At 27.6% G+C, this 25,703-nt stretch overlaps 1 protein-coding gene across 1 annotated transcript; it reads right to left on the bottom strand.

Moving 5' to 3' along the window:
- Positions 1-3,313: 3,313 nt before the first annotated feature.
- Positions 3,314-12,810, bottom strand: LOC129967075 (protein unc-119 homolog B-like). The gene is made up of 5 exons (XM_056081741.1): positions 12,515-12,810; positions 11,841-11,957; positions 10,236-10,353; positions 9,981-10,153; positions 3,314-7,884 (listed from the first exon to the last, which is right to left on the bottom strand). The coding sequence occupies exons 1-5, from the start codon at positions 12,699-12,701 to the stop codon at positions 7,766-7,768; spliced, it is 714 nt and encodes a 237-aa protein (XP_055937716.1). The 5' UTR covers positions 12,702-12,810; the 3' UTR covers positions 3,314-7,765.
- Positions 12,811-25,703: the final 12,893 nt, after the last annotated feature.

Raw genomic sequence — 25,703 nt, 5'->3', positions numbered from 1 at the left:
AAAATATGGAGTAAGCGCTCTGGGACATCCACTTCCTTCTTCTGAACGTCCAAAATTATATATTTTTTAATTGATTTCAATTTTCAAAGTAATTTCAAGCTACAATTTTTAAGTCCTAGGCATTTGCTAACTTTGTCTATTTGATAATTTAGTCCTGGAGATGTGTTATCTGTAAAACATACGAAGAAATCGGAAAATTATAAAATATCTTCAACGTACATCAGCGGAATCCGATTGAGTTTACAGTTTAAAATGTAAATATATCTAAGGAGATACAAAATATTTGTTTATTAGACTCTATTTATAGATGAACATTCTCTTTCAAAGCTAGGCGAAGTTATTGTAAATCTTAATTCTGAATAAAAAATATCACGCATCAGTCGTTCTGCTTGATGAATGACATATATTTCATGCAATGAAACGTAAACATTTCTCTAACAAAGAATCTACCATTCGTCACCGCAGTGCTTAAAATTTTTTATAATATCAAGTCCAAGGCTTAAAAAATAATAAAATAAAATAAAGTGTGACTCGAAGAGTAAAAGGCAGTGGCGTAGCGAACTAAGAGGCAAGGAGATATAACGCCCAGGTCATCACTCTCAGAAATAGCAAATAAAGCAAATTATTACTGCCTTTGTTAAATTTTCAAATAATAACTTCATGCCCCAGGTGCCTTTTACTTTTGCAAAACCATTGAAGACGATTAGAGTGCGAAATAATCATTTAATGACTAAGATGTCAGTTACCTTCGCAAACCAACAGTTAAATGAGCTTCCAAAATTTCGTCTAAATTTGCTGCATAGCTAGCAGCCCAAGCTATTTATATATGTGCGCCGCCAATTCTCCTTTATATGCACGCAATATTTAAAATCACCCAGTAAACAATTCACAGCAATCAAAAAAAATTAATTTCATGCTTTTATAACTATTCAATGATTATCCATTTATTTTCCATTAATTAATGCTTAGCTGAGAAATGGCATGTCCATCGGTAATTGTTTGTAGGATTTAATCTTGTAAAATGTTCAAGAGTTCAGAAAATTGTGAGATATCTTCTGTAAAATCCAACTCACACAGATGATATATCGAACCCTTAAGAAATCCATTGTTATTATTATTTCTGGTATTAAAATTCTTTATTTGTAATTTGTGAAAATTTAATCTTGAATTGCGAAAAATTCTCTGTAAAAGCAAAGTTAATTTTCAATAGAATTCTATTTAATTAAAAGATACATAGCTTCTAAACATTTCATCACTTTATTCGATGATAGAAGAACAACAGCATACTTTCGTGTGATTGACACCCAAGTTTGATTCGTTTTTCGAGAGAAAATAAATAATCTGTTTGAATCCATAGAACTATCATATTTATCTCGAAAATTTAAGTTTTGTGTGAATAATCGAGGTAAATTATTCCTGAAAGAGAATGGATATAGTAAATACTAGGGTTTATACAAAAACCGGTTTTCGAATTTTTGTCAAAAAAAATCCAATCACTAGGGAAAAATATTTCATTCAATTTATATAAAATAACAAAAAAAAAAAAAAAAAAAAAAAAAAAAAAAACGAAATTAATATCAAAATCAAAGTATTAAAAAAATTAAGGATTACATATAAATATTACTTACACAAAATAACGAAAACTCAAAAAAAAAGTTCAAATAATATTTATATTATTTTCACTAATTTTAATATCTCCTAAGAAAATAGGATTTTAAAAAACATAAAATATTCACTGAACGGTGGCTAAGTCGTGTTCTTATTTTGGACACAATATTGCCTGAAATTGAAAATACTCGTTCTCTAGCTACTGAGCTTGGTTTTATAGTTTTCAGGGCATCAAATAACAAATCTAAGTTTTATCTTTTATTCGTTGCTTCAAATAATGAAAGTTCAGCGTCTGGATTTGTTAGTTTTTCTTCAGAATCTTCAAGAAACTTCAGAATCGGTTTCCACATAAGAATAGTCTAGATAATATCTTTCCAGATAACTTAATAATTTTGGTTTTTGAAGCTAAAGAAAGTATACTAGATTTCTTCGCTGAACTAGAAATGTTTTGTGGATTTTGCATATACAGCATAAGAGCTGCTAATCCTACTTGTCTTCTTTACTGAATTCATTCTTCTAAAGCATAAAACAATTTCAAACTTATTTCCATGTTTAAATTTGTTCGTTCATTTAACAGAAATTCAAATATACCTTCACTTGTTAATAAATTAGCATCTCGTCGAATTAAGCCCTAAGCTGCTAGACGAATCGGTCCCAGCAGATAAAATTCAAAATATTTGTTTATTTGTAGAAGAGAAATATCCAGGCTTTCAGGAAAACTAGTTTTCTCAATTTAAAAAACGGTTTTCAAGTGTGATAAATTTACTTTAAAAAACCGTCAGCCCCTAGTAAGTATTTAAATGTGCATTTATTGTTTTCCAGTAATTTCATGTTGCCGAGATATAAAGATGTATGATAGATATATAGATATGATAACATATCAGAGAAGGGGGAGAGATAGAAACATCAATGAATTATTTAAGAATAACGATTACGAATAAAACGATTTCAGCAAACAGAGTAGTGGATAAAAGCAGGACATTTTACCCATTCACCGTCTTGCAATTGGAGGGTAAATAACAAGAAAAAAAAATTAATGATATACGAACTTTCATTTTTTTTTATCAGTACTCAAAATATTGTATAAAATATTCGAGAGGTTGGTGAATTTCCATGCTTTAAACCTCCTTGACTTTGAAAGACCACATTTACTTTATGGTATACGAAGTATAAATACAGTATTGAAATCATTAAAAAATTCGAATTCGAAATTTTAATGAATCCCCACATATTAGACCCGTTTCGAGTTCGAAAAACACATTTTTGGCATTTTATCTGTCTTCTGATAATTCAAAAACACTTTGAGCTAGACTTATGAAATTTGGTATATGGTCTAATTTTCAGATCTCTATCAAATTTTAACGAAATTCATCTTAGCGGAGAAAGCTAGATGGATAAAATTTGGTGCATAGATTTACCATCCAATGTACAGATTTTACAAAAAAAGATATCAAATTTAGAACCAAATCCATTAAGAATTTTACTTCCCGATAGCCTGTATTTTCAGAAGCATGTCAGTGCAATAAATCAAAAACGGAATGACCTAAATAATTAAAATTTAGTATATGATTTTGTGTTCATAATTGTAGTTCTGTGCCAAATTTTGTTTTCAATCGGTTGTCTACAGTACGATTTCGAATATTTTCTATTTTCGGATAATTATTGCTAAATATCTGGTTTTAATCGCCAAGGATTACGCTATAAATTCAGTAAAAATGCAAAATTTATTCCAAATATCAATATAACAATACAATCAAATAACAAAAATTACAATTACTTTACTTACTTTTGAAACCTGTTATGAAGTTCCGAAATATATACTAATCTGCTGGGAAGGGGGGGGGGGAGTGGGAGAGAATGTACTGCCTGATAAATAAAATTCTAGATTCCTCAAATGAAACCATTGGGTGCTCAAGGGCGAACAGGAAAAATTTGAATTTGCACAGATTTCAAATATAATAATCTGACATATAGCATCTTTTATAGAATCAGTGCATCATGAATCAATAACAAAAGATGAGACACTGTCGTCAGATTCACCACAATCTAATTTATTGATGTGAATGATCAAATAAAAGTATTGTATTAGATAATGAAATTATCAATTTAAATATTAAGTTGCCTGTTATGAATAAAAGTTCATTTAAACAACAGACAAAAACTCTAATATCACATTTTTTATTAAGATAACAACAAGCACAATAACAGTAGGCAAAGTTTTCAACTATGCAACTACATCACAAATACTATTCTTCAAAGAAATAGTCTGGAAAAATTAACAGCATTTTTCAACACAAATAAAGATGTAAAATGTAAAACAGATCTGACAGTAATTAATAGTAAAAAGTTTGTGCTTTGATTCTTTGTTTAAAAACAAATGAGCAGTGAAAAAATTAGTGAAAGATGAAATAAGTAAAATACAGAGGTTAAATATAATTCAAAATGATAAAATAATGCAATCAACCTGCAATCTAAAAACATTCAGGAAAAAATATTCACACAACCAAAAGCAATTAGTGAACAAAATCATACATAATCCTGAAAAGTTAAAAATGCTTAACTTATCACTGGTCTGAACAATTAAAAATCAAAATTTGCATTTGAAAATTCATTATACAAGATCATTTTTTTTAATAAATTAAGTGATGAATAATATTTTTTAAGTAATCAAAATTCTGTGATTTCAACAATTTTTCATAAAAAAATGACTTAAGTGGTTACTTTTTAAAAATTATAATTTTGCAACAGATCATAATAGAAATGCCCTCCCCCTCCAAAATGTAGCATTGATAGAAACAGAACCCAAAATACAGATGCATTACAGATCATATCACTCTTTTTCAGGTAAACACAGCTTTTTAAAAAAAACCAATACAGGGGGAAAGAAAAAGTAAAATAAAAAAAATGTCATTTTAGGGCTTTCAAATCTCTGAAATTAGTTCTGAGTTGATATATTCAATAGGTACTCATATATATTCAGTGATAATTAAATCAGTGCATGATTTTAACAAAACAAGAAAGAACAGTGTAAAATTCTTTATGAAATTTAAGAATTTCGGATTTAGGAATATTACAAATTCTGAAAATTTTTAATTCGTTAAAGAGATAGAAAATCACCATATAACATGCATAAATGACATTAAACAGTTAAATATGCCTTTAGATATCTTTCAATGTCAACAGATTTTTAAAACTGTGATAAAACAAATATTTTGTAAAGGAAACAAAAATTAACATATTTCCTAATGAGATATAAACAGCATAAAATAATGATTTTTTCATTATTAAATTCTCCAAATGCAGAACAGTCCAGATGCAACAGAATAGGATAACAAAAACAGTACAGATTTCATTTTCAATATATTTGATATCAACAGAAGCAAAGATCATGTTAACAAGTATAGCAAATAAATATACAGGTAAAAATCAAAAATTTTAATACAAAATTTTTTGTGACAATTAAAAAATAAAATAGTCAACCTTATAACTAAAGTTGAAGTAATAGAATCACTATAAAAATTCTACTTTCATTTTAATAATATTCCGTGGTAAAAAAAGAGCAAACAATATTTGAAATAAATTGAATATCCACAATACGAAGCTCATTTCAAATAAAATTCGGCAAATTTGCTCATTTTGCAAAATAAATGCTTTCAAATTTTAAATGCAATTTATTGAAATCTTAAATTAATAAACGCAACTCTGCAAATTATAGGATTAAAAAATTTTAACATAAAAATCTTTACTTGAATAAGGAATATCTCAAATGCATGATTAGCAATGAAGAGGCCTACATGAGCTTAGTTTGCAGGCTTTTGGTTTCAGTTAGCAATATAAAAAATAATTTGCAAAAGTTTCTAAAGATAGATATGGTAGAGAAATAAGACCAAATATTTTTATTCAAAAAGTATTTAAAATAAATATGGGATTTTGATCCCACTTGGTTTAGACTATCTAGCTAAATCTATGAATCAAGGGAAAGTTTGACATCTCTGTTAATCAATTAACCTTGGAGAACTCAAGTAGACAACTGGCTTAGCTCAAACATATGAAAGTAAGTTGCCTTCCAGAAGAATTTGCAGGTGAAACTGTATTTGTGCATTATGTCCCCAGAGAAAAGGGAAATGTGACAACTTCTATAGGTCAAAGTGACCTTGGAGCACCATATGAGGATAAATTGCCTTCCTAAAGATCTTTCAGAGAAAATTAGACTACATTGTTTTTATAAGAGTGGGAAAAAAACAAGATAAGATATATCTCAAATCAATATTTAAAATAAATCAAAACAAAATGGGGTTTGAAAGAAGGATGAATATGTACTTTGACTAGGCTTCACAGTTCAAGCTCATGCAGGACTCTCCTGCTGTTCCATTTGAACAAAATCTATTAAGAGCAATACGCAATAGTGGTCCCTGGTTGCCTAAATAGACAAAGCACCTTACTCACGCATCAAATGTGATTGATGGAAAGGCAATACTAAATAAAATAGGTGTACCAATCTTAATAAAATGTATCAAACAGAAAACATTACTGTCAGATGCCCTTTAAAGAGCTCCATCTTTGGAAATTCATTGCACTAGAATTTATAGAAAATCTTTAACACATAAATAAATACAGGATGATGCATTAGTACAGGAAAGACGTCTAAAAGAACAACAAGTTAAAAACATAACACATTTATGAAAGTGTGCAGTATTAAACACCTACATGCTTTAAAAATGTCCACCCATTGAACTATCTTTAAAAACAAACATACCTCATTCTAAGTAGATATCTGCTTGCAGCCATTCTACACAAGATAAAAATTCACTTCTTTTCAATGTGAGCTTGGATACAGTGTTTAAGTAAATAAAAGGAATTCATCATGTTTGTAAACACATGCTGTATTGTTCAAATATACATCACAGAGGCAAGTCTTTTCATAGCAAATCCAGTTTTTTTTTATGAGGAATAAATGAGTCTTCATACAAACCATTTCATACTATCCTTTTTCTCCTACTAGAATTGAATATATTTTAGGATTCAAGACTTTCTACTTCTGCAATCACAAGAGTTTTTCAGTTTATTTAATCACACATGCTCATTTCTAAATGTCAAAAATGTCTGCTTAGCTGAAATTGCAGCAAAATTGTGCATTATGAAAAGTTATTAAAGTATCAACTAGGTAGCTCTTAATTTTTTAATTAATTCCCCAAATCTGACAGTACATACACAGAAATAAAAGGGAGAAAATCTTCAGTGGAAGCTTTAAAAATTATCATTAAAATAATGATAAAATAAATAAAGAAAGAAATTCCACTTGCAAGTATGCATTCACAAATAATTTTTTTTAAAATTATATAAATTAAGTTTATCTCAAAATATTTTTTAAAAAAAGTGATTTAATTATCTTTACATGAGAAAATACTTTGAAAAATCCTAAAGATATATTCATATATCTTATATAAAAACAAATAATAAGCATGCATAAACAAGAGGGATGTTTAACAAGAAAACAATAAATGCTTGGTCAGTTAAGAAACTGCATACATAAAAGAAAAAGAATTTGAAATAAAAAAAAAATACACAACATAAGACTAGATACAATATTTATCAAATCAAACTTTTAAGAAACAAATAATTAAGCAAATTTTCAATCCCTAAAAACATTTCCCACACACTTCAATACATTTATTTATTCATATTAATCATCTTTTTTTCAGTTCTCAACCATGTAGTGTTTGACTAGTTTGGAACTTGAGGTAATTTCCAGATTGCACCCCTATCCTTTCCAAAATACCATAGCAACAAGTAAAAAAGAAACAAGTGAGGAAGGCAGCTAATGCAAAGCATGCACCAGTGGTTCAATTAGAGAAATACATGCAAATATTCTTTGATTTTTTTCTTAAGAGGAACATTGTTCTGTTTTTCTTTGATGCTTTGGATGTTGATATGCATTTTCATACAGTATTTTCTGCAGATTCAATCCTCTTGTTGCTGACTTTATATCAAACCGTTTTACAGTAATAGATTCTCACACCTACAACATATACATATATATATATATAAATCACTATTTTCAATTCAACCACTGGTGACGGCCCAATGCCTGCAGTGTTGCATGTGATGTTCTCACTTTGAGAAGTGCCAGGTGCATATATGCAGGCCACAAGTGCTTTCACTGTTGTAGTCCTCCATTATAAGCATAATCTGCTTTATTATGCATTATTAGACGATCATCCACAAAATAGAAACTGTCTGATCGAGTCTCAAAAGGATTTGCAATCATTTCTTCACCTGAAAAATTATTGGAACTTCTTAACATATGATAATTATTAATTAATAAAACATATAATAAAAATATTTAAAAGATATAAAACATAAGAACAACATTTACAAAGCAGACAAACAATGTATCCAAAAATATAAATCAAAGCTTAAATTCATATTTTAACTGTAACTTTTTCTATGCACAAATTAAAGTCATACTAACTAACCACCTTCGGTGACCATCTTGTTTGTCTTGATTATTGACATTTGAAACAGTTAAATATTAATATGGCATGCATATTTATTTATTTATTTAATTTTGCCTTATTATTTGATAATACCATACAACAAGAAAAAAACAGAATAAATTAAAACAAATTATAAAGCATGCATATTAAAAGAAGCTATAATACATGCAAATTAAAACAGTTATAATACATGCAAATTAAAAAGAATATATATTACAAAATAATAATAGAAGTGAAAACCCTCTTCAGAATTAATGTTAAATAAAAAACATTTCTGTATTACATAAATTAGTTGTTTTATATATACAAATGTTTGTATAGCAATAATAAATTTCATTATTACAACTATTTTTTGTATAAACAAAACATAGCTAAACTTTATTTCTTTTTTATAAAGCCTTTTGTATTCCACCATTTTATATGCACAGTAATTGTATAAAACGTGTTAAAACTTAAACAAACAATAAAATTTATCTTTTACAATTTTTCATGGATTAGGGTAAGATAGAAGATAGTAGGAAAAATCAATTCTTTCCATTTTATACATCTAAATGCAAATTCAACTGCAAAACTTACAACTTTGTCCAAGATATCAGTTTTATTATTAGTAAGATATTTGGAATCAAACAAATTAAGTGAATAATTAATAAATAAATAGGGAATTGTTTTTTTAAACGTTTCAAAACAAAAGTAAAAGGTTTAAATAAAATAATAAAATAATTTACTCATCACCAATTATAATATTAATAGCAAATATAAATAAAGATAAAAATTAGATTAATATTTCAAATTAATTGCTTATTTTTTTTTTATTTCAAATGTCTGTAGATTTAAAATAACATTTTTTAATAATTTTAAATGATCTATTAATTTTTATTGCAATATATATCATTGTGCAAAAATTATGATTTTACCTAAATTTTGATCAAATTCTGAAATAAATTATTTGGTTTGAATTTAAAGAGACACAATATTTTTATAGTGTTTATTAAAATAAGCAAGTTATTGATTCTCTCATCAGGCAATTAAATATAACTTCACAAATTAAATGATCTAAATAATGAAATGGAATATTATTTGACCTCAATCAATCTTGTTAAAAATTAAAAGGATAAAAATATGCTAATCTATTAAAAATATTAAAAAAAATTTGTTTTTTCAGCACTGCAACTGCTTTTATAAAATATCTAACTTTATATATAGAAAATAATCTGATAACAACCCCCCCCCCCCCTGTTTAAATTTAATCTTTGAAACATATCAGTATTAAATTCCAGCTAAAAGAGAAAATTGTACTTATAAGAATTTTTTAAAAATGCCTTCTTTAAAAAAATGAAATGAAAAAAAAAAATTTCTATAATATTGCGAAATAAATAGTTTATTATATTGACTACCCATTTTAGAAGCACAAGCATAAAAATACTTTTTGGTGAAATCAAGTTACAAGCCTAAAACAATCAACCATTAATCATTTGCTCTCCTTCCCCCCAAAAGAAAATGTTTTCAAAAATTAAAATCATTTGCTAAGAATAAAAAAATTAAAGGATAAAAGGAATATTATTAATCTCAGATTCAAAAATTGAATAGTAAAAAGTTAATTTTCAAGCTAACTTCACATATTTTAATTCATTATTAATTAATGCTATTCTGAAATCATGATGAAACAATACCTTACTTGATCATATTTGAAAGTTATAATTTAAATTTCAATATTAAATAATTTTTGTTAATTACATAAACAAAAAAAAAAACTACAATTTTAGTTAAATTATGACAAAGATATAGAATCGATAAACTTATTTATATTCTAAATAAAGTAATACTGGAAGTATAAATATTGAAATCTTCAATCAGTTTGAAAAAAAAAATACTCACAGACTTCTGAATCCAGAACTGGGAATTCATATATGTGCTCACAACTATTTTTGCTGTTTGGAATGCAAAAACCAAATTCAAAATCAAATGTTTTTAAGAGTTTCTCTCGAAAATAATGACGTTCTATCATCCTGAATTTGTTAACTGGTTTTTCACCCACAGTAAATTCAACACTGTAAATAAATCAATTATTTATTTATAAAGTCATAATATTATAAAAAATAACATTCAAGAAAAAAACATCAATTTCCTTACGTTGCTCCTACTGTTTTAAGCTTCAGGAACTGTGGTGTGAACTGATAACGAACAAATCGTCCAGCATTGGGATCTGCTTCCTCTTGTTCGTGATCTCTATAATCTAGATCATCCTCTTCTGCAAGCAAATTAAATAATCCCAAAAATATAAGAATTCAAGATAAGAATATGAATTAAATCAGAAATGCATTCTACTTTTTCCAGTTAAGCATGAATATTATATCACATAGAACATAAGACACAAACCTAATATGAAATAAATATATGAAATAAATGAAAACTTAAAAAATAATATTCTAGGTAATATATACCTTTTGTATCGAGTAAAATAAGTCAAGTTTTTTCAACTTTAATGTGCTTAAGGATGACAATGTTGTACTACATCAAATTTAGTTAATTTGCCAAAATCTATTGACTTTGATTACAAAAAAATGCAACAACATAAAAAGTTTTTATTAGAAATAGCCAAAAATAATTCATGGCCTTTCATTCACACATTCTTTAACATATTTGTCATTGCAACCATACTGGCAGGGAAGATTTTAAGAGATACCTAATCACAACAAAAAACATTACAGTCAGATTTTAAAAATTAGAAATAACTTTAAAAACAAATTTCTATACATAAAGATATTAAAAACTAAATGAAAGAAAATAAATTACCAATTAAAAAATTTAATTTTAACTATAACTTTCTAAAAAAATTATTTTTTTGCATATTCTGATTTTATTATACAACAAGTCTTTGAAAAGAATGAATGATAAATAACTGTCGAATAAATCCTTGAGTGTATAAGCATTAAATTTAAATTTTAAAAAAATCTTAATAAATATCACACAAATCTGACATATCAAAATTAATTTTAAGTTTTCATCCTATCAAATTTATTTTTAATCTGTTTATTATCTATTAAGTAACAGGATGTAAAATATTTATTTGTAAAAAGTATTATCTAATGTGACTATCACAAACAACATATAATATTCAAATTTATAAAATTATTTTTTTATATAAAAGGACTGGGAGATTTTAACTAAATAGAAAATAATTAAAGATTACATGAAAAAATTATAATTTTTCATAAAAAAAATCATCTACTTTTAAATAACACATTCATAATACCTATACATGAAAAAGATATTGGCTTGGATCATATAATTTTACATAAAATTAACTGCTTTAATTGATATAAATCCTTTAATGCCAGTGAAATGATTGTGTAAATTTGAAAACTTCAAGAAATAATATTGGAATGCTCATTAACTTATTTGAAATTTAATGTACACCTGACATTTTTCTTTTCAGCTAATCTGAAAAAACATCTAATTTTTTCTAAATTCATCAGAGAATATAAACAAGGTAAAATGAGGAAAAATTATACCTTGACACACTGTACTTTTTTGCCTTTCCTCTAGTGAAATTTATAGATATGATGCATTCAAATAAAATTAATACCAGAATGTTTTTTTAAGAAAATTCCTAAGACCAACATCATGGACATTTATATTTTTAAAGCCAAAACTCATTGAAATGCTGAAAGTTAGAAATAACAATTTTTTGAAGAATTATTCAAATTTTAAACAAAAGAAACATTTCTTTGTTACCTGGTGGAGGCGGAGGCTTTGCAATTTCAAAAAGTACTGTTCCAGTTTCCATATCTCTTATTTTAAACCGAGTAAAATCTATATCATAAACATTAGCTTCTGGTGAGCAAAGATAATCTGTAAGAATCAAGATTGTAACACTTAATTTCATGTAATAAGAAATAAATCACACCAAAAAGACAAAATGCTTATGTATGTTTAAAAAATACTTAAGTTGTTTTAAGATACATTTTGCAGGAAAGTTCTATTTTTAATATACAAAAATCTTGAATAAAATATCTTTTAACAGTTCTCAATAAACAGGAACTAAAAAAAAACTGCAAATAGCAAGAAATTAAATAATATAATAATAAATTAAATTGAAAAAAATAAAATCAATTGTAATGAACACAATATTTTTGGTTTATCTTTAAAAAAATGTTTGATGTTTTAATTATATAATTCAGGAACCATCTTGAATTCATAATTTAAAATTTATAAAAGTCCTTTAATTTTTGTTTATTAAGTTTGATACCATGCATCAGATGCAAAGTTAAATTTTCTATATAGAAGGGGGGGAAATGAAAAATTTAAAGGGAATGTTTTTGGATGAAAATAATAATATAAATGTTATTATGGAAATGTGGCATTATTCAATCTATGGCTAAAATTAAAAAAAAAATGAGATTAATTACTTTCAGTAACTTTGTTTAACCTAAGAACATCATCGGGTGTAATGACATCTTTTTGTAGCAACTCTTCTTCTGTTATAGGATCTGCGTCTGCTGCAGGATCCCTGCGAGACTTCGCTTGTCGCAAAATTCCTCCGCTTTTCTTTTTAGATCCAGAATTAATAACATTAGCGTTTTTAACAACACTCATATTTGACTAATTCTACAATTCAAATAAAAATTTAAACGCAGAAAAATTTACAACATGACCAAACAACAATCCCGAAGTTCAGCAGACGGTTGATAAGGGAAGTAAACAATTTCAGCTAATTTCCTATTGGTGGCTATTTTGATATAAATTATATATCGATGATGCTGCAACAGATTTTTTTTTTTTCCATCAACTATTTAGAAAAAATTTATAAAATATATATATATTTTTTTTACTACTGAGCAAACATTTTAAAAGAATTTATTCTTAATTGAATCAGTTGAAATGAAAAAACATAATCAAATTATTTGAAATATTGTCTATTTAAACTACATGTGAAAATGGTGAGCTTTGTTTTACTACTGTCATACTAGAACAATTCAAAAGAAATTTCAGTAGGGGAAGATTCTTTGCTAAAAACGTCTTACCTTGTCTTCTATTTTTAACCGAGTACCTATTCATTTTGCTTACCATCATTCATTGAAAGATTTTTTTAAAAAATTAATTCTAATGCTTTTACCATTTATAAGAATTCTGGAGGAAGGAAAAGTTTTTTTTTTTTTCTTTTTTTTTCTTTTTTTTTTCCTTTCAACAATCAACAGAAGTTAACTTAAGTTATTTTTTGAAGATCAGCTTTTATAAAAGCACAACAATTGTGAAATATAGCGAGTTATTAAACGGCATTTAATTATATAACATATTAAAGTATATTTCGTTTGATTTTGAAATTAGTCACTTTACTTGCTTTCCATGTGGCGCACAGGCATTGAATTATTTAATTTTTAAACTGATAAATTAATTACAGGCGTTAAAATTCTATCGAAAATTATGTCGAATATAAGTATTCTATGAATTTTAGGATAATAACAAAGATAACGCATTAATATTTAATGAAAAAGACAAAAAGAACTTCGTTGCTTCTTTAATCCAAATCGAAATATAATATGACAAAAACTATACACATAATGCCAATTTTCTGTTTTCATAAGTACCAGTTTATATATAGAAAATAATAATTACGTTGAAATAAAGCGGCCGAAAAGAAAATAGATTGAAATAATCATAATAAATCACTTAAAAATGATTTAAAAAATCTTTGAAGCTTTAAGCAAATTATATTCATCGTTGCATTTATAATTTATTTTAATTTTTACATATTAAATGAATCGAATTTTTCTTCTGAAATTAATTCTAGCTTTATAGCCTTCTGTTATTGCTTTCCCTAGTTTGGTTTTATGATCCTTGATCTCTAGATTTTATACACACACACACACACACACACACACACACACACACACACACACACACACACATACACACAAAAAAAAACTCTCCTCTTTAATGCATTGATAGAAATATTTTTGCATATTATCTTTCATTTCCTAATTTTTATTTCATATGATACTCATTGTGTTACAAAAAGGGAGGTAAAACACTTATACCATCTTATGCGGGAAAGAAATACAATTAATATAATTACAATACAAGGCACAAACCACTTCACCGAATCCGTTGGTTTGTCTTATATTTATATTGATATTCTATAAGCCATTTAAAATTTCCTTATGATGGAAATTATCTTCTATAAACATTCTTGATTTCTACGAATACAATCAATATTTTTTATAGAAGAGCAAATATTTATTTCGTATTATATCTATTCTAAGAATAAACATTCCAATTCTTGGTTTTTTTTATTATGATCTTAATTTTCTTACTACAATCAATTTTTTATCAAAAATATGGATATCAAAATAAAATTGTAAAAATGTGAAATTCTAATGGAAATTTAATCGATTAAAAATACATTTTAATTTTAAATGAATATATAATGATTTTTTTTTAATCTTTTGTACACAATATGTCTTAACTTAAGTTTTATATCTTGATTTTTGATTTAAAAATATATTATTTCCTACTTTTTACTATACGATTAAAATAATATTTAAAAAATTTTTTATTATTATTTTTTATATAATTACATTTAATATATTCCATAATTTATAATAATATTACAGAATATAAAAATTATTAATTCATAAATTTATATTCAAATGATACCCTTTTGTGAAATTCGTTTAAGCTAAATTAATACATTAAGTTATAGTTAAAACCTCTAAAATTATTAAAGTAGAAATTCCCATCGAGAACAATTAGTAACTGTATAAAATGTTACCATACTAGCACATAAGAAAGTGAGTGAAAATGCTATTACAAATTTCCATTTTTACAAATATGCAATATGTGATTATATTTCAAAACAAAAAGAGGGAAGAGGCATAGTTTTGGTATTTATTGGAATCAAAGGATTTGTAAAGCTTCAAAAATATGAAAACATTTATAAACTAGCCGTAGTGGTTTCCCCAAAACTTTCTGGTATCTAATAAATTTGTAATGTCGGAAAATGCTTTACATAGCACCGGCGTATAATAGTTACGAAATATCAACTTTTAGCTTGCATTTTTACTGAATATACCATGTGATACTTGGTGAATTATTTAGCGATTAATCCCGGGCATGCATTAACAATAACCAGAATCGAATTTGTGTTTTAGACCGACTGAAACAAAAATCTGACACAAAGCTGCACTTGATTCACAAAATCTCATACCTAATTTGATAGAAATCCACAAATTTGGTGTAAAAACCGTATTCCAAATTTCATCCTTTTAGATCAAAACGTTTTTGAGTTATCTTTGTCACTGACAAACAGACGGACATTTTCCAAAAAGGTACTTTTTGGAAAATGAAGCTTGAACTCTGGGAAGTCTAAAATGTGGAAATTCGTCAAAATCTCGAGTTTGAATTTTTTTTTAAACAATACTTTCTTTATACTACGCAAGCGAAAAAAAATTAAAATTAAAAAATTTTTTAAAAAAATCCACGAATCTGTAATGAAATTTTTTGAGCCAAGAAAATCTCTCTCGAGATCCTTCTAGTACAGATTTCAGAATTGGACATGAAAAGTTGAACAGAGTCTCATTACTATTAGGTGTTCCTGACTCCTAAGGTTGAATACATTGGTGAGGAGCTTGTCCATCAATGTCGTTTGTACATCGTACATAACCCTTGAGACATAAAAGAAACTGAAAGTTCGCAAGTCGGTAATTTTTTGATCGATTTTGGTGCTATTTAAAATTTTGAATAGGATCGAATTGAATGTGTTTGTCATCCACTGTGGTTCTTTTGTCTTCCTCTGGCAGTTACGTAACAAGAGAGGGGAAAGCAAAGCAAAGCAAATGCCTGGAACGCCAGAGAAAGAGGAGGTAAAATTCAGGTATCTATCAATTGCATCCAGCGTGAAGTACTTTATGTAATACGTTTTTGTTGTTGTTGATGTTGTTTGTTTGGTCTCTAGATTCATAAAAATTCAATGGCTCAATTTAGGTACAGGAGAACATATACAATACTATACTTTTTGCTACCTGGGAATTAAATCCAACTATTCTTCACTAGCAAAACTTAGGATTGCACTGAAAATACGGCGAAAGAAACCTAGGAGCCTTGGGGCTTCAGTTGTTTACTTAACCTATTTGATAATCCAGGTTAAATAAGTCACTTCCAGGTTGTAAAGTGTAAATGGAAGCTATTTCAATTTGATATTTAATGTTTCTATGAATAAAAAATAATACATATAATTTTTTCACAATTATTTTAGTTCAGTGGTTTAAGCGATTTGCATACAATTTTATCTTGAGCTTATAAAGTGTGAGACAAAAAAAAAAAAATCGTTTTACTTTTACTAAGGTATCCTAATTTTCGCACAAACAACTGTTCGAATTTCTTAATTATTTAAGCTCTTTTTAAATGGTTAAAGTTATAATGCATCAAATTTAATGATAAGGTGCAGCAACATAATTAAAACTTTCTGAAAATTTTTATAAAATTCTTTGTTTTAATCCTTAAATACTTTTGTTCTTATGATTGAAAGAAAGTTTAAATGAAAAAGTTGTGTGTAAACTGCCCACTGTGCAGTTTTATTAATACAAAATCTAATTTGCATACCCATTATCTATCTATTAATGTATTATAGGGCAGGACGTTAGATTTAAATTTACCATATTTGTTACAAATATACTCTAGAAAGTGGGAATGTTTTCCTAGAAGTAACTTTTCAAATAGTTTAATTCATTAAAAATTAAGCGAAATTTAATTAAATAAACAAGTTATTTTCTAGAATTATTATTGAATATAAAATATTTTTTGTGTGCCAAAAACGTCAAAAATCGTCTTATCAGTGATATAAATTTAATAACACAATTTTTTCCTTAATTTTAACAAATGATAAAATATTTCTAGATGTGATTTGCAACAGTATTTTTCATTATTGAGATTTAGTCAAACTCATTTCATGGTCTCATCAATTGTTTATCTTTTTTTTAATTAAAAAATATCGTTATATCTTAGATTATATATCAAACAAATATTTTATTTTATTCTTAGGCTGGTAGTGAGTAATTTTTATAGCTTACGAATATTAGAGTATTTTTTTTTCTCTTTCTTTGTGATTTTCAACAAAGATTACTTTTGTTATAGCATTGGATTTATTATGTAATGTTTATTAAAAGTGCATGAATTGCGTAGGAGGTTTTCGGAACTTTTAAATCCAGAGATCTTATTTATTTTTGTTTTTATTGTGTATTTTATAAGAAAAATGACAAAATCTTCTCATAAGAAAAATGATTCTGCATCTCATAAGAAAAATGACAGTATCTTATCATAAGAAAAAATAATTCTGCATCTCATAAGCAAAATTACAATATCTTCTCATAAGAAAAATGATTTTGTATCCCATAAGAAAAAAATTATTCGGTATCTCATGAAGAAAAATGACAAAGGCTATTAATTAGATTAAACACGATTGAGATATTTTACCGCCTATACAGGCGGAAAGATTAAATTCACACATATTCAAACTATAAACAGCTGAATCTAAAGAAATGTTTTGTTCCAGATATGTGGAAAAATGTATCTTATTTAACCAAGAAAAGATAAATAGATATAAAAGCAGATGGATACAATAGAAGAAACCGCTTTTTACATATGAATTAAACATTCTTTAATTTATTTATTTAAAAAAGTTAATTATTCTCCAGAACCATATTACTTTTGGTAGATTGTTTTTTCCCTTTTTACCATACCTGGCTATTTAGTATTAATATTTTCAATATTTGACAGATACTTTGAAAAGGAATTTTTATGCAGCCTTAAAACAATGTATTTTAACCTTAAAAAATTAATTCGATGCGCTTGATAAAGAATGGCTTAGATTTAAAGATAGATTCCAAACATGCTCTCTTACTCCCGATGTCAAAACAGAAATCGGTTATTTTTTTTTCAATACAAGTTGTTTTTTACAGGTAACTTTTCAGTAAATTAACTATGTTAGGTAATGAACCAACAGAAAAAAGAACCAATAAAAAATATTTTGTTTATGTTACATTTTACTTAAGATGTTTCTCATACTTTTGCTACACACGGATCATTAGATACGTACGCTTTAAAAAAAACCTTTAAAAATTTACTTTAGAAATTAAACGCTTTAGAATTGATCACTGTGTTTAAGATGAATGGTTATTTAATTCAGGTTCAATTTTTCACAAGCCTTCCATGATAATTTTATGCTTGAAAAAGTCGCTAAACACTACTGTTTACGTGATTATAATCTAATAGACTTCCATTCTTATCAGTTCCGCCAATATCGGATTTTTTCTATTTCGTGTATTAAGTATACAAAGAGAAAGCAACGCAATCATTAAAAAAAATTCAGACTCAAGGTTTTGACGAATTTCTACATTCAGACCACCCTGAATCAGTTAAGCACATTTTAGGAATAAGGATGGTCTGTGAAAATGAAAACTCAAAACGCTTAGAGCTGAAAGGAAAATTGACATATGAACTTTACAATACATTTGTAGATTTCCATCCAATTTTGATGTAAATCCATTCAGAAGACTATCTATCTGGCTATTCGAGCTCAAATGCACGTGAAAACTACAAAACAAAATTTGATAGATATGTAAAATAAGCTCACGGATTGATTGACTAAAATGTATCAAATTTGGAACCAAATCGGTAAGGGGTTGACCTTCTGTCAGTCTGTATTTACTCATGCAAATAAACGCGATAACTCAAAAACGCAAGGTCGCGAATAAATGAAATATGATATGTGATCTTTTTCACTGTAATTGCAGTTCAATCGGCTGGAAAAAAGGCTTCAAAAATACATATCGATTTTGTAGTTCTTGTGTATTAATCGTATGCCAGCTATTAATCGAGAAAAAAAAAAACGCCAAAGATCGCATGCTAAATTCTGTATAAGCACCAGATTTACTTCAAAAATCGATTTTCCGTGAGTATTGTTGGTTAACAACTTGCATTTAATCTTCAAGTACCGGTATTTCTTTACTATACTGCGACGCATAAAAAGCTCATGCGCAAGATGTCATGCAAACAAAATATTCTCGAATGTAGGAAAGATGTTAGCAAACAAATTGTCAAGAAGAATTATTAACTTTATTCTTATGCTTGTTCTGTTATGTATTTTCGAAATAAACCACCCCTTTTTGTAACAATTTAAAGATTTTTTTTTTTCCTTTTTGCTACTTTTTTTCTTTTTACACCATTTGATTTCTGCATCTTTTAACTATAAGGAATCGAAAGCAACTATTGGAAAAGCTTTGCTTAAATATCAAGTAATATGCACAGCGTAGTTTCTTTTGCTATTAACCGGTTTTCTCACGAGTTACAATAACGCACGGAAATTTGGACATCTTCGATAGATATAAGATTTTGCATTTATATAAATTATATAATATAGCTATATTTATAAATATATGAAATAATTATTCAAGTATGTGTATATATATATTGGAATGTCATCTGACATCCATAATTTAAATTAGAAGAAGGGAGGGAGATCTTTAAAAAAATTATTTTGCATATTCTCTTTAATAAAGATGTTATCCCTCTCCGACCCCTCAAAAAAAATTGTGGACTTGGAAAAGACTATCATCGTCACAAATGGTCAGACTTTTATTTTCAACGTTCCACTCATGAGAATTTGCTTCGTAGTATCGCATGAGACCCACATACGAACGTTTTGTGCTTTGTATTATAGTTAAGAAAATCGAATATGCATTCCGGATGACTATTAAAAAAAAGATTGGATTCTGAATTTGACACAATTTTAATATCACATATCCGATTTCAATTATTGAACTTTTAAGTTATTGCATTGACAGACTAATAGATGGTCAACTATTTCAAAAATTTTGTTCAGAATGTGATAGAGATCTACCTTTTAGCTGCTAAATCAATATACCAGATTTTTTCTATCTACCGCTTTACATTTTTGTAGTTAGCATGATCACTCAAGTATCCAGTTAGACCGACTTCCTGTGAATGGATTTCGTCCAAAATTTTCTATCTACCTCTTTACCTTTTTGTAGTTAACATGATCACTCAAGTATCTAGTTAGACCGACTTCCTGTGAATGGATTTCGTCCAAAATTTTCTATCTACAGCTTTACCTTTTTGTAGTTAACATGATCACTCAAGTATCCAGTTAGACCGACTTCCTGTGAATGGATTTCGTCCAAAATTTTCTATCTACCGCTTTACATTTTTGTAGTTAACATGATCACTCAAGTATCCAGTTAGAGAGACTTCCTGTGAATGGATTTCGTGCAAAATTTTCTATCTACCGCTTTACATTTTTGTAGTTAACATGATCACTCAAGTATCCAGTTAGACCGACTTCCTGTGAATGGATTTCGTCCAAAATTTCACAGAAATTTACAAATTTGGCATAAAAACCGCTTATTAAAAGTCATTCTTATAGACCAAAGTATTTTCGAATAATCGTGTTCACAGACAGACTGACTGACATAATTCCCAAAAATGAATTTTTCGGACTAGCAAAGTTTTGTAACGAGGGCATTCCCCAAAATTTTGAATTCAAATTTTTAAATCATTATAATATTTTCACTTTGTATACTCCACATACAGAAAAGTACATGCAATTTGCTTTAATAAATTAGTGGTACTGGTCTCTCCGAAACTTTCTCGCATACTCTCTAATAAACTAGTCATGCCAGAGAACGCTTTGCATGCCAGTAGCGGTCAATAGTAACGAAATATTAACTTTTTACGAAAATTTAATGTTTTCACTGAATCCATCATGTCATTCTTGGCGAATTTTTGGCGATTAATTCCTGGCCTGCCATTAATAGTATTCGAAAATCAAATTTGTACTTTAGATACGTTTTTCTAAACCGATTGAAACAAAGATATGCCACAAAACTACACTTGTAGTCACAAAGTCTCATACCAAATTCCATGTATTTAAATTATTGTGTTTTTGAATTGCGGCGTTTACATATTTCTGAAAGAACAGACCTACAGACAATCAATCCCTTGTTAGATCTGGCTCAAAATTTGACAGGCGTATATGTTATAGATGTTAAATCGGTTTACCGAATCTTATCCATCTAGCTCCTTCGTTTTGTAGTTATCGTGTTAACTTATATTCGAACAGCCGGACAGACAAACTTCTTCAGAACAGATTTTACTCAAAATTTCAGCGAAATCTTCAAATTTGTTGTAAAGACCGTATACTAAATTTCAGCTTGTCTAGCTCAAAACGTTTATGAGTTAACTTTGTCACAGATAGACGAACATTTTCCAAAATTGTATTTTTCGAACTCAAGCAGGTGTTAAACATGGATATTCGACAAAATCTCGAGTTCGAATTTTTTGACGATTATCATACTTTCTCGATACAATGTATATAAGAAAGTAATAAAAAAAAAAATCGTTCGAAGTATTTTTTTAAAAAAAATTAAAACACTGCATGCGTTTCATTTGTTGAAAACAACCGTTAGCGTTTTTTCTTTAAGCATTAACTAATGGTTAATGCGCAGACAAGACATGATAAATCACAATGATACTTTGTCTGGCACAAAGCGAGAAAATTCGAACCCCCGGTGTAAAGAACACGCAAGGGATGATCTAGAAGATTGCGTTTCTTACACGGAAAAGAGCAGCTAACAAGATCCGTGTCAGGTTAAATGAAAAGTTATATCGTTTCTCTTTAATTAAGTCTTTGTTGGCGTTGCTATGGCGATTGTAAAATGGCAATGGCATGCTTTCTGTTTTCAGACATGCTTAGTAACGCTGAAACTAGCATTTCTTTCGCGGTACCCAGTAGACGCATCTGCGAAGTTTTTCTTTTTGGGGTCATTAGAAAAATAGACGAATCGATAGTATCGATTCCTGATTAGCATAGCTTTGGACAGCCCTGAGGCCATTATAAATTTATGAAACAAATTTTTTATACAAATTTTTTTACTTGGGACTAATTTATTCTTTTTTTTATTATTATTATTGTTGTACTCTTTGTTTTTAGGTGTGACTGAAATTGAGAATTTTTAAATTTCTATTTATTAAGAAAAGGGGTATATATATATATATATATATATATATATATATATATATATATATATATATATATATATATATATATATATATATATATATATATATATTTGTTGTTGTTGTTCTGGATTGCTTTTAGAAAGGAATTTAAAAATTCATATAATAACTTTTTTTTTGCATATAATATCTAAAAATTTAGCATTAATTCTTAATTAGAATATAAATTAGTGGCATCAGAAAATATTAACGTATAATATCAATTAATAAACAATTATATAGATAACAGACAAGCACAACAAATGTCTGATTGCTCTTGGCAATTAATTCCATAAAAAAGTTATTAAAAATTACATTATCTATCTAAGACGAATGTGTGTGTGTGTGTTGAAACTCTATGGGCCTGACCGTTTGAAATAGTCAAACGAACCGTCAAATTCGATACAGATGCACTTTAGGAGGTGGAAATGTAAACCTCGATTTTGTTTTGAAATTTTAATTAATTTAAATTTAGTTTCGATTTCGGCGGGGGGTTTTTTTCAGATGATCTCCGAAACTATTATTGTTCAAAAATGATTTTTACATCATCTTAAAATTCAAAGAATTATCTTTTCAATGACACCATTTTAATGACCGTGCAAATTTTTCTGGAATGTTGGTAATTTTTTTTAAAAAAAATATCTTTATGCAAAATTTTCAACAACTGTTTTCATTTCTAAACTGAAATTCAAACCGTGTTCATTATGCTGTCAAATATTTAATCGCCCGATTTTCTTCTACTGTTAAAAGCTTAGTTAAATTTTCTTAAAGTTTTTAACAAACTTGTAAGAACAGAAATTTAGAGTTTATTATATGTGTTAAGTCTACTGCTGTAAGTTAAAATTGTTCAAAAACACATTTTTGTTGATTTATCTTCGTTTTCAGCCAACGTTTCCGAGGATAATCGGAAATTTACTATTCAAAAAGAAAGACAGAATGGAAATACACCTCCTCCCCCCCCCCTTCCCCCCAAATAATGAGGCGATGGACTTGAAATTTTTCATATAGAGCATGCTGAGTACTAGATCAGAAAGAAAAGATTTTTTCAAATTTTAAATTATATTTTTTTTAATAAAAAAATCTATCAATATTTGATATTTCCTCTCACTAAAACTGAAATATATATTTACATATAAACAATTATTGTACCTTCTTAAATTTCAGCAGGGTGATTCCTATGTTGTTGTTGTTGTTTTAATTTAGAGGATTTTTTAAAAAATTAATTTTTTAATCTAATTTGTCGTATTGTTTTTCCTTTTTCCTTTTTTAAAATTAAATTTGAGTTGATTTAAACGATTTAAGTAGGATTTTAATCTCATACTTTCGCAAGTACTCAAGTTATGAAATAAAAATCGCTCTTTTGCTTTCAGTTTGACATATGCGCACGTAATAATACAGCATTTAATATTTAAATTCAGTAATATAAATTTTAATCACTTATTAGAATAACTATAATCTGGAGGAGAGTTTCAATTTGAATAGAAACATTTATATAGAGTATACTCTAAATCATCCGATAAGCATCTATCCAGCTTCCATATATCCGGCGTCCTGCCGCTGATGTGGTGTGGAAGTTTGCAGAGGGGGTGCTAGCTCAGGTGTCGTCCACGAAATCTAACCGCGGTTCAAAATTATGAGGTCCGTCCCAAAATAGCCCAAGTGTTACTTTAATAAATGGGACTTTAATATAACTAAACTAAACTAATCTATATATATGGTCTTGTTTATTACTCTGTAATAAAAAGATAAAAATATTTTTGTACGAATTATATGTCTTAGATTAATATTTTCTCTCTTTTTTTTTTTTTTTTTACTTTCTAATATACGAAAGTATTATAATCATAAAAAAAAAAAAAAAAAAAAGAAATCATACTAGAGATTTTAAAGAATTCTCACATTTCAGATTTCCTTGAGTTCGAAAAACTGATTTTTGGAATTATGCCTGTCTGTCTGTCAACATGACAATTTAAAATACTTTGAGCTAGAAAGAGGAAATTTGGCATGCAGTCGTAACGTCAAATTTAGGTATTATCAAATTTTAAAAGAAATCTATTCACAGGTTGTATAGCTACCCGAATACAAATGGACATAACTACAAAACAGAAAAAAACTAGAAGGATAAAATTTAGTACACAGTTTTAGCATCTCAAATATAGGTTCATATCAAATTTGGAACCAAATTCATCAAGATGTTGATAACTTGTCGGTTCGTATTTTTGTACTTTTGTAAACACAATAATTGAAAAACATAATAATTTAAATGAATGAAATTTGGTATGAGATTTTGTACCTAAAATTTTCGTTCTGTATCAAATTTGGGTTTTTATCGACCGAAAAAAAGAGACAAAAGGATCTAAAATATGTATCTTGTTTTATTTATTTATATATATTTTGTCTTCTTTGCTATGAATCACAGAATTCTCATATATGGAATTCTAAAATCTGAGCACGCGTTGCATTCACAATCTTGTGAACGAATCACAATTTTATACGGTAGGAAGAAGGCATAACATGTTTATTTGAGGGTATTCGAGGAAGTTATGAGTAGACCACTTTTGCTGATTCTTTTTTTTAAACTTAGATATTTATATTATATAGTGTACATGATTTTATGTTTCTTACACTTGAATTACATTGAAAAATTTATTTTAAAATTTCCTCAATATTTTTTTTTTATTATTATTATTATTATTACTTTCTTCTTTTTTTAAAAAAAAAATTTTTTTAAATAAATTGTTGAAATGGTAATATTAAATATCAAACTATAATAAGTTTTAAAAAAAACTAAGGAAAGGTCGGTATTTTTCTCATATGAAAATTGTGTTTTATTGGTACAAATTGAGTAGAAAATGAGCATTTATGCTGTTCCAGCTTGTTATCCGGTCATTTTTTCAGTATTAACCCTGAAAAATGGAAACCTGCTGCATATATAAATATTTAATACATAGGTTTCCAAAGTGGTCCAGGTGGACCCCCAGGGGTCCATAGGAGACCACACTGAGGTCCACGTAGACGTGAAAAGAAAACGGGAGTTCACACGTTGTAAGAGGGGGTCCACGAAAAATTTTCTGGTTTTCATAACAAAGAACAAAAATTTTGGCTTGGATTTACCTATCAACGTAGGCAGGTAGCATCATTCACTAGGTAGGTACTCAAAAATATTCGAGACTCAGTTCAAACACAGAATTGAATAGAACAATAGATAATAGTACAAGTGGGGAATAGTGGGAAATTGCGAGAAAATTTTTGATAGAGTTTCCCTCCTCATAACTTGTCGAAAGAAGTTTTAGTGCCGTTACCAACTTGTTAACAAAAAAAAGGAGCAGATTGAACATCACAGAACGGGGAGACTTGAGATTATTTCTTACAAAATTGAAGCCAAATATTGATAATTTACTGTCTATTCGTCAAGTACATCTGTCTCATTAAAAGTATGACTATTTTTTATTGTTGATTTACATTTCAGAGTTCATTGTTGATTTTTTTTTGTCAATTGTTGATTGTTTGTAATAATAAATGTTTATAATA

The sequence above is a fragment of the Argiope bruennichi genome, chromosome 1, assembly GCF_947563725.1.
Source record: "Argiope bruennichi chromosome 1, qqArgBrue1.1, whole genome shotgun sequence".
Lineage (NCBI taxonomy): Eukaryota > Metazoa > Arthropoda > Arachnida > Araneae > Araneidae > Argiope > Argiope bruennichi.
The sequence above is the reverse complement of the archived record's forward strand: the minus strand, read 5'-3'. Positions and strand labels throughout refer to the sequence as shown.

Coding starts and splice junctions, on each gene's coding strand:
- LOC129967075 (XM_056081741.1), bottom strand. CDS start 12,701: ATGAGTGTTGTTAAAAACGCTAATGTTATTAATTCTGGATCTAAAAAG. Junction 10,354..11,840: donor AAAGCCTCCGCCTCCACCAG/GTAACAAAGAAA, acceptor ATTTGCTTGCAG/AAGAGGATGATCTAGATTAT. Junction 10,154..10,235: donor CTTAAAACAGTAGGAGCAAC/GTAAGGAAATTG, acceptor ATTTATTTACAG/TGTTGAATTTACTGTGGGTG.